Source organism: Amia ocellicauda, chromosome 13 (assembly GCF_036373705.1).
Source record: "Amia ocellicauda isolate fAmiCal2 chromosome 13, fAmiCal2.hap1, whole genome shotgun sequence".
NCBI classification, from domain to species: Eukaryota; Metazoa; Chordata; class Actinopteri; order Amiiformes; family Amiidae; genus Amia; species Amia ocellicauda.
The window spans coordinates 22,465,518-22,479,399 of NC_089862.1; the positions used below are offsets into that span (position 1 = coordinate 22,465,518).

The 13,882-nt window shown below is 42.7% G+C and overlaps 1 protein-coding gene across 1 annotated transcript; it reads right to left on the reverse strand.

Annotated features, from left to right (window-relative positions):
- Nucleotides 1–235: 235 nt before the first annotated feature.
- Nucleotides 236–13,481, reverse strand: LOC136766601 (lysine-specific demethylase 3A). The gene is made up of 25 exons (XM_066720177.1): nucleotides 12,897–13,481; nucleotides 12,175–12,327; nucleotides 11,556–11,663; nucleotides 11,048–11,150; nucleotides 10,769–10,893; nucleotides 10,546–10,618; nucleotides 9,758–10,104; nucleotides 9,386–9,528; nucleotides 8,530–8,984; nucleotides 8,175–8,376; nucleotides 7,747–7,961; nucleotides 7,393–7,536; nucleotides 7,147–7,242; nucleotides 6,681–6,811; nucleotides 5,674–5,869; nucleotides 5,382–5,563; nucleotides 4,868–5,131; nucleotides 4,582–4,750; nucleotides 4,312–4,402; nucleotides 3,510–3,640; nucleotides 3,210–3,329; nucleotides 2,791–2,930; nucleotides 2,138–2,314; nucleotides 1,850–1,984; nucleotides 236–1,274 (listed from the first exon to the last, which is right to left on the reverse strand). Exons 1-25 carry the CDS (start codon nucleotides 13,050–13,052, stop codon nucleotides 1,200–1,202), a joined length of 4,131 nt encoding a protein of 1,376 aa, XP_066576274.1. The 5' UTR covers nucleotides 13,053–13,481; the 3' UTR covers nucleotides 236–1,199.
- Between the last annotated feature and the right edge of the window lie 401 nt (nucleotides 13,482–13,882).

Genomic DNA, 13,882 nt, shown 5'->3' on the forward strand with positions numbered 1-13,882 from the left:
CAAAGTGTCTAGAATTAATACTGAAGTTATTAAATACTTAAATACTTTATGCAACAGAAACTGTTGAATAAAACCTGCAAGTCTTACTTACACAATGACAGAAACAGGATTCAGAAAGTAAGGACATTTACAATGTTGTAAATTACACTAACCCTACATTAAATAAAATACAAGAAAATGTATGTCATTGTCCAAACCATTCCATTACTAACGGCAATAACCAAAAGATAAACCATTCAGCGTTTCAAATTCCTTCCCAATTTTATTTCAAATTTACAAAATAAAATTTCGACTTACGACAAGTAATCACTTCTCTTACTGAACTGATAAGATGTTCAAAACTAAAAAAAATCATGTCAACATAAATATTTTATTTTAACAAGTTTAACCAAAAACATATTTACAAATCACAGCTCTTACGAGTAGTTTCCCTGGCATGCTTCAGGTGGTTATCGCCTCAGTGGTAGTACACAAAACATTTAAACAAGATGCAATCTGCGCATATTCTTACAATGCATACATTTCAGGATTTCCTCTTGGTATCTATTTTACACCATCGAAAATGTAATTTGCTGACAGACCTCCACTGCACAGAGCAGAAGTATCTTTATTAATCAGCTTAGGCTAAAATGTGCTTCCATGTATCAATTTTTGGGGAAACTAATAAAATGCGCACAAGAACATGTTTTCATCCAAACGCATTCTGATCTTAATCTGTAATCCTTTACAATGTTTTGGCTGTGCACTGATTTTTTAAAAAAAATTTATTAAACAAAAATGTATTCTACATTTTAAATAACGGTTTTGAAACTAACTGGCTTGAGTTAACAAAACTTTCAGGGACGAGTTCAGCTTTGAATCGTTATGCAGTTTCAACTACGTCAGCAAATTTACTTCAATGCTTCAATATGGATTTACAGAGATATCAGTAAGAGTATACACAGTAGGATACCCTCCTGCACATCTTTATATGTCAAATTCTTAATAGTGCTGCACATTGTGGTTGCACTTAAAGGCAGAATACAAATCTTGGAATTCACTCCTGAAACGTACGCTGTGCTGATCTTTACAGAGAACTGACCATCAGCACACAAACAAATGATTATCCTGACAGAAAAAAAAGAGTTCATTTTGAGATTGAACAATATCTCTCATAGCTGCCTGAAGTTCAGTGCAATACATTCCATAGTGCAGTTTCATTAGGGCTTAATGACATCGTGGGCTTGCAGTATCGCCACCGAATCCTTCACTGCATGGTAGATCACATTCTTTACCTGTGAAAAGACAAAAAAAGCAAAGCAAATATAAAATCTGACAGTCTGCAATTCACAGTAACTATATAAAACACTTTTCAACCAGAAGCCAACCTCCCTCATCTGATCTCTATATACTCTATATTCTTCAGTGAATTATGCTTTATACACCATGTTTTTAATGCCTTGGCAAAACAAGCAGGGTTCGATGTTTTCATAAAATACTTATTTTTTAGCCAATTAGTTCAGTTGCTTTCACTGCAATTAGCATACAGAGTTACAGTACATGGAGAGCTTCAAGTCATCAATTCAGCCCAGCATCTTTATCTATTGAAAGCACCACAAAACTTTAGTGGAGAAAAATCTACTTAATAATCATATTCTGATTTATCAATGTTGTTTTTAACCATTTAATTTTTTCAAACATTTTATTCCAGACATTTCTATTAATTTCTATTGTTGTAGTTTTCAACATCAACTCAAGTTACCCAAGAAGATAAATAAAATAGAAATAAGTAGTACATGAACTACAACAGTAGTACATATGAACATAATACATATGTAAATGAACCCAAGGTGTGGCCTCAGTGAGATACCTGCAGTTTGTCTTCGTGGTTGGTGTGAGTGTTTGAGAGGTATCTGAATTCCTGAGTGAGGCGGAAGCAATGTTTCACATGCTCTGGAGAAACAAAGTCTTCTGCCACTTTGATACAGCTGTAGAGGTTGTGCACCTGAGAGAGAAGAAAACATTCAGGAACATTGTTAAGAAAACTCCTTCAGCTAAACCCTTAAAAACCAAACCGGTGCATCCTCACATTTGCACACTCGAGAACAAACAGTGTACACTTGTAATGCATCTTTAAGGAGAGAGAGAGAGAGATCACCTGGTGTGGTGCTCCTGCGGGAATGAAGACCACATCTCCCAGGAACTGCAGGATGGGCCAGCCCTGCACTCCATACTCCTGCAGCAGGCGGCGGCGCAGCGGCCGGTCCAGGTACCAACTCTGGTCATGAATCGGGTCATGATCCACTGGGTTCTCCTCACCCTTTTCCTCCGCCACCTGACAACACACCCACAGTACTGAGGAGCTCTGGCCACATCACACAGCACAGCAGCCATGCTGGATCCCTGTTCAACTGACTGCTAGCCGTGCTGCATTGATCAAGGATCCTCAAGCACTTCTTTGCACGACATGGGAATAGGTCCCCCACACAGAGACTGCTCTACTGGAGCAGTGAGCTGGGAAGGGCTGACTCACGAGCTGGCAGTGCAGTGACAAGTGATTAAGTGCTAGTGCAATAGGTCACACTATTATATTTCCTTCCTCCTGAGATCATCACACATTGAAACCTTTAGGACGCCCTTTTTCCATAGGTGTGACTTCTGCAATAAGCAGCTATACTACCTATCAATTATCTTATGATTAAAAGAACAAACATTACATTTTATTCGCAAAAAGTGTGTGTGAGGAAGTAAGGTACTACCAAGCCACAGGATTTAAAGTACAGTAATAATACTTAAATGTCGAATATTTACCTTCAAAAGCAGCTGTCGGATCTTGTCCGTGTCTTTGGCTGCGTAAATGTGCCACAGCGCTCCAGGCTTCTCTCCCCCTTCAATGAAGCGTTTGACACTCAGCTCGTCCACGTCCCCATCCTCTATGGTCTGCAGCACGGCTGGCCGGGGGAAACCATTGAAAATGCTCTTTAAATAAATGACTTGAGGCCAGTGATCGATGAGTTAACGCCACCAGTGTCAAAGAGCGACCATTAAAAGGTTCTCTGGCAATCTGGTGCTTTTCAGAATCGCTTGCTTTAAACGATGAGGTTTAAATTTTTTCCTTACTAGAATTCCAAATCAACTGGGCAGACGGCCGGGCGTGTTGAAGCCTCGAACGCTGCCCCCAGGCGCGCCGCGTCTCTGCACGGCTCATTTCCTCCCTCAGTACCGCTCACCTGCTTCATGCTCCTTTTCTCCCTCAGGGATCCCCACATAGACCATGACGTTGGCCGCGTCTGACACATCCAGATGAAGATTAGTTGTGCCGTATTTCCGGTCTTCATCGGTTATCAGACCTGAGGAATGAGGCACAGATTAGGCTTCAAAATCACTGTCTGAAGCAGCCGGTGAACAAAGTAAACAGTAGAGTGCTATTTGAATTGTAATGATTTGTAAATAGTGAATACATTTAATCATTAAGAATTCTTACATCATATGGATATTGGATTAGCTTATTCAAAACTTTCAAAGCTCACCATAAGCATTGTACATCTTTGGACCCAAATCAGGCCGAACAAAGAATTCTGGAAGCCTGGATGCCAAGTTCAGCCGCCCATCTCGTCTAGTGTACTCTGGCAGAGGGATGTTCTTCATGAGGTCATCAAAGCTGAAGGACAACGGGGTCGACATCAAGTTAAAGTCAGACTCTTGACTTTCAACTTTAAAACGGGTAATGAATCCATTCTCTAAATCCGAGCTTTCATAATTTGTGAGTCAAGTTTACTACATTAGAAAGGAAATCAAAATGATGTTCTACATAAATCTAGAGTTCTCATCTTGGGGACACCCTGCCGTTCTAAAAACCTACATGTCTGATTTCTCATCAGAGAGAAGGTCTTCAGTTTATTGAAAGTCAAAAACATGTCTCCTCAGGATATGAATCTTGCAGAGCCGCTTATCCAAGCTTATCAAGTGAAGCAAAGCAGTCCAGTCTTTCCCTATATCTCATGGCAGACCTTTACTTTAGATTGTCTAGTTTCCAGAGAGATGTAACAGTTTTCTGGTACCTACCAATATAAAAACAAACTAAACTGTGTCATGAGACAATATTACAGATGTCTGCAAAGCAATTGGGTATGTTTACTGAATGGGAAAAGATAAACTCATCCATTATATTTTTTCCTTATGTAGAATGAATTGTCAAGTAGGTGTCAAGCATATCTGCTGTGGAACCAGTTTGTTTGTAATTACAGTTGTGCCCTTATCTCCCCTCAGTGACGAGTATATAGCGCCATATGAAAGAGCCACAGAGCAGTGGGGCAGTCGAGGGCTGCTCACCGAGAGGGCAACATGTCTCTGAAATCCTCCCCTGGGGGCCAGTCTTTCAGCTTCAGCACCATGGGCTCCCCCTCTGGAGTCTTCATTCGCCCTGTGAGAGCAAACAGTCAGCTTCGTAACATGCTCACACCTCACCTCAATAATTTCTCTGTGACTGTATAAAAAGGCTTTAAAAGACTTTGTGGAAGCCAGTGCATTAAATTAAATTAAATACAAGACATTAAATATGAATACTACCAAGTTTATTCCATTTCCAAAGATCGTACTTACGTGCGATGTCCTCGAAGCCATTCCAGAAGTCTCCCACCGTGGCGGGGAGGACAGTGCTGGTGCGGCAATTCACCAACTCCACCTCCTGATCTCCAAACTCCTTGCTGAACGTCTCTGGCCTCCACAGCGCTTCATTCAGGACCTTGTGCATTCCTGATACCATCACAGGCTGAATCAAGGGGAGAGGCGATGCAGATTAAGACCAGAATAGTAACAGCGGCAAAAACAACTCCACCAAGATGCACAAAACCAAGAGAAATACAAACAGCCCAAATCAGCAGCCCACCTGGCCCTGCTTCCAGCACTCTCTGAAGAAGTTCCAGTTGTTCTTGTGTGTGGGGTCCTGCAGGCAGAGCAGACGCCCATCACACAGCCAGCAGTGAGGCACATCTGTACTGGCCACAATGGTGAACAGCATGCCCAGAGGTTTCATTATCGGCTCTCTGACATCTGTTCTTCTGGGTGAGGACACACTCGGTGCTTTGCTTTGGACAATTGATGCAAAGAGGTCATCGAGGAGTTTGGGGGTTCCTTTACTTCCACTGTCACTCTGGAATAAATCAAATATATTAACAGACTTTGAATGGTCTAGTTCTCGTCTCTCTCCGAGCCTGAACTTTCAAGTATTTTATATTTTAATGTAACCTCTCACTGTAGGCAGCTAATTTTATAAAACTGTGTAAAAAACATTAAGTTGTTTTTAAGGGAGAGCCTTTCTTTGCACAACAGGTGTAACTGCTCCACTGATTCTACTGGTGTCACAAAGCAGAACAAACATCCATGCTGTCCAGTGTGGGTACCTGCTCTGCATTGAGCAGGCTGCGGAGGCTGCCTGGGTTCTTGTTGGTCACTGCGGTTAATACTGAGCCATTGAACGTCTGCAGGGTGGAGGCAGGCTTGGTGAACAGAGAGCTGAAGGGGCTGAGAGAGGACAGGGAGCTGTGCCTTTTGGCCTCAGCCACTGCAGCTGTGAGGACCTTCCCTAGAACAGAAACAGAACGCAAACCAGTGTTAACAGTGTATCGTTTGTGCTTCTAAACAGCTCTACATTCTACAAGACAGGTTTTGTACAGACTGAGGTTTGACCCGTACCCTTGTTCTCCTTATTGACACTGTGGGTTCCCATTTCAGAGATCCAGCTGAATGCATTTTGGTGGCTGGCTGTGTGGAGCTTGCTCACTGGCTCAGAGGCTGTTACTGCAGTACTGGCTGAAGTGGAAGGAACTGCTTCCCTGAACTTGTTTGGAAGTGAAGACAACAGTGAGGGATTTTCAGAAGGGGCACAATTCTAGAAGAGAAAATAATTAAATGAGATTAATAAAACCAGAAATATACTGGGTGGAGCTGCTGCGGTGCGGAGCCTTTTATTGTCCCCAGCACAAGGTGCACCTGTGTAATGATCATGCAGTTTAATCAGCTTGATATGCCACACCGGTCAGTTGGATGGATTATCCTGGCAAAGCATAAATGCTCACTAATGGGGATGTAAACAAATTTGTGCACAACATTTGAGAGAAATAAGCTTTTTGTGCGTATGGGAAATGTCTGGGATCTTTAATTTCAGCCAATGAAACATGGAATCAACACTTTACATGTTGCGTTTGTATTTTTGTTCAGCATTCGTTAAGTACAGCAGATGTGAAGCATTAGGCATGGAAGAGAGAAAAAACAAACTCCCAAAGGAGATAAATCTCTGGGAGACCAAGACTTAATGGTTGCCTCCTCTCCAGGCAAACAGTCACTGATATAAATTATGTAAATGTTATTCATATGAGAACTAGGCTGGCTCCTTATCAGTTGAATAACAGACAATAAACTATTTATGTTAGTTCTAGAATTACTAGAGTATCAAACTGGAGGTCAAAAGCAACCCAGCTGAAAGGGTTTCAATACAAATACATCAGATTTTCATATCCCATTGATGTTTCCATGATCTTAGACTGAGTTTGCAATGACAAATTAATATGTGAAATGCACATGTTCTTGAGGCAGATATGCATTTGAACACAATATTATGTAAAAGCCTGAGTGTGTAATACATGAAACTGACAGTATGGGTTTGGGCTTTACATATCTCATTTATACAAAACTTTCAATACCTGAGGTTCTCTTTCCTCTTTCACAAGTGGCTTTGACGTTGCTCTGTAGTGTCTGGTGGAACACGGACAGTTGGCTTTAATTCCCCATTTTCCTCTAACAGAATGAACTATGTCACAAACATCATACAGTGCTGTGGAAAAACAATAGTTCAGTTTAACAAAGCTGCCCCTTTCAGCACTACAATGGAGCATCACAGGTTTTAAAAGAAAAATAGTTATCAAACAGTAAAGAAAGCCTACGAGATGAGTTTAATACAATTGCTGTGTTTTACCTTTTCAAAAACATTCTACATTAACCAGAACTATTTTTGGCCAAAAAAAAGCAAATATACAATTTAAAAAGACCAAAATCAAATTCCAGAAACATCAGAACACAAATCTTATCTTAAAATGTTTCCTGGATTACACACTACAGCTTTAAAATTGCACAAAAGCCAGATTTTGAATCGGAATCGGTGTATTTTACCTGTTCCAGGAATTATCTGAGTTGGCATCAAGTTTTCGGGTTCATGGGGCTGTCCCTTCACACACTTCATCCAGGAGAAAACCGCTCCTCTGGTCTCTGTGAGAAGCAATTAGCACATTGTTTATACACTTCATTAAAGCACAAATGTTCTGCAGCGCTACAGATTTCACAGCAATACAATCCAGTCACCTCACACTGCCACATGCGTACGCTGCTCTGTGCAAGTTACAGCGAGTGCGGCCTCACCGATGTGGTTCTTGTTCCTGAAGCAGTCGAGACATACACCAAAGCCACACTTGGGACAGACCCAGTGGATGTTGAAGAGCGTGGTGTCGCAGGCATCGCACATGTCCCGCACTCCACGGACCGCGCGCTTCCAGACAACGGCCCCTGGACAAAATACAAACCCCTGTCAGAGGAGACTCAGACACCAATTGTGCAGCTTAATGTTATGATCGTAACTCGTATGAGACAGTAATGAGAAAACATAACTAATAAACAAAACAGTTTTGGGTAGCATTACAGATATTAATACTTCAGAAAATCCATTCAAACGAGCATCATCAAATGCATATGGATAGGCTTTCCCCGCACACTTACTGTTCGGCTCCACTGTAGAGATGACCTCCTTTTCCTGCATGACCAGCTGACAGAACTGGTCTCCGATGTTGGCCAGGACATACTTGGCCGTGTCCAGGTCCAGGCCCTTCACTCGGCTCCCCACGGGCATCCAGAGGCTGAGAGCCTCGGCCGTGTACTTGCTGGGAGCCAAGAAACCTCCCTCACGCAGAAGGCCGTGTTTGGTAAACTGAAGCCTGCACACAAACGGGAAAGTGATTACTGTAAATATCCCGGACCTCAATAAGGTGAGTTTTAAATAAATTCTCCATCAGGGATATAAATATTCAATCTGTCATCCAATTCATTCACACAGTTTTGCAGTAGTGTGTCCAAATACTAAGCTATCCAAAATGCTGCTGCTGTCCATCAGCGAGGAGACCAGGACACGTTGTTCGGGAAGCACTCACCTTCTGAAGAGAAAGAACCTGCAGAAGACGGCCGTGTCCGACTGGTCGGTCCTGCGGCGGTAGCTGGCCAGCCGGCACTCGCGGCACTTGTGCAGGTGGGGTGCGATGCTGTTACATGAGCCATCCTGCAGGAAGGTCTCCCCTGTCTGCTGCAGCCGCTGCATCGTGGAAGGGTCGTTCAGAATAGAATTGGACGGCAATGCTGTTAGGGAAGAAAAATATATCCCAGAATGCTTCAGTTTGCCTTCGTATGTATGTTTCAGTCCATGTTGTAGACCCACAGTAGCAATTAATTAAAACAAAATCAAAAGGCCGCAGAAGAACACAAAGGAATGTTCACTGCAGGGGAGCCTACCATTGCTATTAACAGGACTGCCACTTGCATGCAAAGCCTTCAGATCCTCCTCTTCATTCGAGTCTGGCTTCTGGTCTTCCTTCCCGAGGACGGTCTGACCCAGCTTCCCGTCTGTAGTCTTCACAGCCTCCTTCACCACACTCTGTCTGCATGGCTTTTGTTCAGAGAGGCAGGTGGGCATCACTGTGGCAGAGGAGCCCTTGAAGAGATCAGGGGATGTGGCCTGTCTGTGCCAATCCCCTGTGAGCAGGCTTTTGAGCTGCTGGTATGGCGGGGCTGGTGGCGTGTTGGTCTTCGGGGGGGAGGCAGAGCCGGACAGCTGCTGAGCGGTGGATGTCGGTGTGAAGAACAAGCTGAATGCTGCTTCAAATGGATTCGGAGGGTTATTCTGTGCCATTCTGCTCTGAATTGAGTTGGGCTCACCCACAGACATGGGGCTGTTCATGGCATAATTACTGCAATGGGAAATGACACATTCGGTGAATGGGCAGATTAGGGCAACATGCAGGAGATATAAACACTCTAGACTCACTATCAGAGGGTCATGGGCAGAAATCCCCAATACATTTGCAGTTATATCTTGAGGAAAGTACTTTAAGCGCTGGTTTCACAGACGCAGATTAGCACTATTCATGGACGTGTAATCTATGAAAATTTGCTGCAGGTTACCCTATGACTGATTAACATTAGTGGTAGTTCCTCTTTCATATGACAGTATCGTCTCCTACTGTCCTTTCATCAGTGTAGATCACGGTCATATACAATACAGCTTCCTGAGAGTATATTTTGTTGTTGCTCCCGAAGGGTAACCAGGTTATTATACTAGCAGCGGTATCCTGCTGGACCCCTGTCTTACCCTGCCGGTGTCTGGGCCTGGATGCTGGGGGGGGAGCGTGGCAGCAGGGGTGTGCTGCTCTGCCCCGGTTGTTGACTCACATGGGAGGAGGCAGCGCTGCCCAGCAACACCTCGGAGGACAGGGGGGGAATGGAAGGCATGGCCTACAGCAAGAACACAAACAGTTAACCACTGAGGAAAATAAGCACCAGAATAAACAGTTGCTTGAAGAATTATTTTATACTACCTACAGCAGTACTTCTTCAAAATCAATATATAACAGTTTTCAATTTAGTACTGATGGCATCTCACTTAACCCTTTTTGTTGGTTTAACAGCTAGAGTTTTGTGCATTTTCTCTGTGGCCCCAATGATTCCCTTCCAGGTATGGTACCTTAAAGCTGCAGTGACCTCCTTCAGTTTTCTCGGGGACAGTGCTGCTCTCTCCAGCTCTGGAATGATCCACAGGCTTCTCCCCAGCATGGTCCTTATCTGCCACGCCCAGTTTGGCAGCAGGGTCTCCCATTGAGCGCTCCTCAATCTGAGCACAGCCTGGGATGGAGCTTCCAGCTTCAAGGGGCATCACAGCTGTCTGCTCGAGGTTTGGATTTTTAAGTGCTGACTCTGCTGTATGAGAACCTGGCATTTCACTTTCAACAGAGGAACCGCAGCTTATTTTTTTCCTTTTGGTTTCAAGGTCTTCGATCTCCTCATTAGGTTTTCTTTTCACATGTGTGGTTCCTGAAAACAAAACAACTGATCATTATTTCCATAATATCCTGTCCCCTCAACAAACAATGACTCGGATTTAACCTAAACATTTTCAATTATGAAAAAAACAACTGGACTAAGGAATGAAACAATTGTATGACTTTAAAAAGTAACTTTATAGGCAGATAAACTATTTAAGTTTAAAACCATCTTATTTACTACACTGTATAGTTTTCTACTGTCCATTCATCACATAAAAAACAGCCTCCGGTTTTGTTCATTTTCCAGAAAGGGTTTTAGAAATAAAAACAATCTTCAGAATGTTTTTATGTAATGATTTCAATATTTATGCACACAATGAAAACTGACCACACTCTCAAGACTCCTGAAAAAAAAATCAAAGAGCTAGCTTGTCTTATGACCGTAATTGATCAAGTTTGTTCATTTTTATTTTTAGATAAAGCATTTTACCAGCATTCTCCAAGTCAATATGCAACAGCTCCATTTCCAATAAAGCTGGGTCTACACACTGCAAACATCCAATCTAAAAGTAAAAAAGCAGAACAATGCTTTAACAAGACAGAGCTGTACAACCGATTCTTTGTAGTTTCATTACTTTAAATGTATTGCCCATGTTCTTCCAATGGACAGGTGAATCTGAAGCATTTGGCTGCTCCTTCTGTTTCAGCTGTACCTGCTCATGTTCAACCTGCAGGGTCTGAACCTCTTGATCCTGATTCACAACTGTAGCAATACACCACGAGCAGGCCGAGTCCACGCAGTACAGCCTCACCTTACAGCCAATCAGGTTTTGGTTGCCTATAAATGCAGAGATGGATTGGTTATTGGAAAACTAAAAAGGGATAAATAAGAGTGCTAAGATTTGTATACATTTACCATAACTATATATTGACAACCATGCCTTAAAATGTGATGATACACCAGCACCTCTGTTAAGACAGCATTTTCATACCTCGCACCAAAAGCTGCACAGCTGTATTCTTTCTTATCCAGGCTTTAACCTCCTTCTGAAGTTCTTGGAAGTCTCTTAGAGAAAACCCTAAGCAACTTAATCTCTGTTAAATAAAAATAAACAAATCAAACTGCTGTATGTTCATGCATTTCAAAATATATGCATATCAGTTGCATTTCCTGCACTTTATACTCCCTGGAACACACCATCCTCGTTAGAAATCTGTTCAATAATCAGATTTTTCTCCTGCTCTTTTTTTAATTTTAATTAAAAGACAAGAAAACTCAAAGTTAGGAAGCAGAGACTACTTGGTTCATCATGCTTTCCTGATTGGTTTTAAAAAGTATTGACTGTTAAACAATTGTGCCAGTGGTTTTGCTCTGTGTGTCATGGTCTCTGTGCTATCCCTTTTCTGAACTTCACGAAGAACTGTGACGATCTCCTTTGGCATTTTCAGAGAATTCAAACACAAATGTACTTTGGGTGCGAACAGTATTTAACCCTTTACCTCAAGTGGCTGCACAGCTTCTGCAGGGATGAAGCTCCTTTCCTTCATTAAGAGATATTCCACAGGGATAAGAACCAGTCCTACCACATCCACTAGAGGCTTAAAAACCTGAAAAGAATAGATCTATATACATACATATTCACTTTGCAAAAAAATAAAATGCACATACATTCACACACGGTTATTTCTGCACATTTTTAATGCCTTGCTCATGTAGATATTCCCCCATAAAAAAATCATTTAAGAAAGCATGTGTAGCACTGGCAGATTTACAGGAGGCATCAGTGTTGTTACAAAAGACACATGGAGATAAACAGTCATTAACATAAACACAGACAACAGCATCTGGCCACAAATCACCCATTTCAAAACACATTCCCTCTGTCACAAATCTGAATTATTTCTCAATTAATTCACAACAAAAGAAAGCAAACTCAAATCAATATGAAAGCACACACTCTGAATTGCCTGATATCCAAAATCTTGAATGGGAACCACCCATTTGCTCAACTCAACAAGGAAGGTTTTCACTGGACCATTGGACCACTGAGGACAAAGAACTGCTCAGCCCTGTTGAGCACACCAGATGTGCAGAAGCAAGCAGCCACCATGGACCTACCACAGCTGGCCATTGAAGACTGGCAGCCCCCTGAGGACACTGCCTGTGAGCCAGACCCAGGGTGTGCTCAACCAGAAAGACCTTCATCAGGGGCTCGTACACTTTGATCCACCTCCGGCGCTCCATCTTCTCTTCATCAAACTCCACAAAAACCTGCAGACAAAAAGGCACACCAGTCCCTCACCTGTTTTGCTCTGCATCATTACCATGGCGGTGCACTATTTCCTATGCAATCTGGAATCAGTGACAGGTGCTTTTGTGTGAACTCTACTTCAATGTGAACTAAAATGTTAAACCCTATGCGTTACTCTACCAATGCTGAATGCAAAATAGCTACAAGTTATCTAACATTTGAAAGGTTCAATATGAAACACTTCAATAAAAACAGCAGATTGGTGATCAAAGGATTTAACTCTCACAGGAAGAGCAGGCGGTCGAGATTGATGCGATAGCTCCTAAATAAATTGGTGCAAAATGCATTCCACGTTTTTGTTAATATTTAACAACTGGGCCATGGAAACCACTATGCATGTTTCAATGTGGAAGTGAATGTAAACTAAGTACCACCAACTAGCAGCGTAAGGCCCTGACACAATACCAACTGGCAAACCATCTCAGATCGCACCTTATAGGACATGCTCTTGTTTTACAGCATTGTACAGAAGTTTTATGTCAGTGCTTACTCAGACATGGCAGGTGCATAATAATGAAACAACACTTACCTTCAGGTTTTGGTCCGACACATCCCGATGAGAGACGGCTCTGATCTTCCCCGATTTCCAGTCCCATGTGGCGATTTCTTCCACTTTCAAAGGGGTTTCTCCGCTGACACACAGAAACCCTCTGCCAACGAGGAGCTGACGGGTTTTGTTGCACATTTTCTACCGCCTACGACCTCCCTGCAGATCAGATCTTTCCAGTGTGCAAACAGATCGGAAATATGCAACTTTATGAATATCTCATCGGACCGCACTTGAACAGAGACGCGCAACGATCAAGATCTGTATTTTCAATTCAATCACACGACCACATAACGAGCTCGCCTTGTGTAATATCTGATGCACCGTTAAAACCAAATTACAGGCAGGAAACAAATCAAACGGAACAAATACGGTATCTTATTCATTCAGAAGCTACTTGAGTTGCAAAACAAAAAGGTCATTTCGAAATTGAAAGTATTTTTTTTTTTAAAGAAACGTTTAAAAAAAAAAAAGCCAGTTGTTGGCTAACTCATACCACAAACCCGATTTGAAACCGATTCAAGGACGGTCGCTCTATTCTACTCCATCTATACCGGACTGTATTTGACTCGCAAGCAAGTCCAGCTGCTGTCCGATGAAGTCCCGCCCACAGCCCCCTTCTCGGACGCTGATTTGCTAATGCACCGGCATTCTGGCATCCCGGTTGAACGCGATTGGCTAAGGACCACAAAAAAGAGGAGATTGGCACGCCCACTTTGCCCGGCAGCCGTAGAGCGTGTCACCCTCCGCGTATATCCGTGCGCGATGCCGTGCACGTTGTCACATTTACACACCTTCCAGCCAGCACTCCCGGAAAGAGGGGGATAAAGTCGGATAAATAGTGACTTGGCTTTAGTGTGGTGAACGTATAAGAGAGACAAGAGCGTTTCCCCTTTTCAGTGCTCGAAAAGGCTCACTTTATTTGGTACCAAACTCTATAATGCCCTCGGCGGAAGACTCCATTGTTA

What these genes read in the sequence shown, in the direction of transcription:
- LOC136766601 (XM_066720177.1), bottom strand. Translation starts at nt 13,052, where the DNA reads ATGTGCAACAAAACCCGTCAGCTCCTCGTTGGCAGAGGGTTTCTGTGT. An exon ending in CTCTACAGTGGAGCCGAACA is followed by an intron (nt 7,537 to 7,746) that starts GTAAGTGTGCGG and finishes TATTTTGTCCAG; the next exon opens with GGGCCGTTGTCTGGAAGCGC. An exon ending in TGTCAATAAGGAGAACAAGG is followed by an intron (nt 5,564 to 5,673) that starts GTACGGGTCAAA and finishes TTTCTGTTCTAG; the next exon opens with GGAAGGTCCTCACAGCTGCA.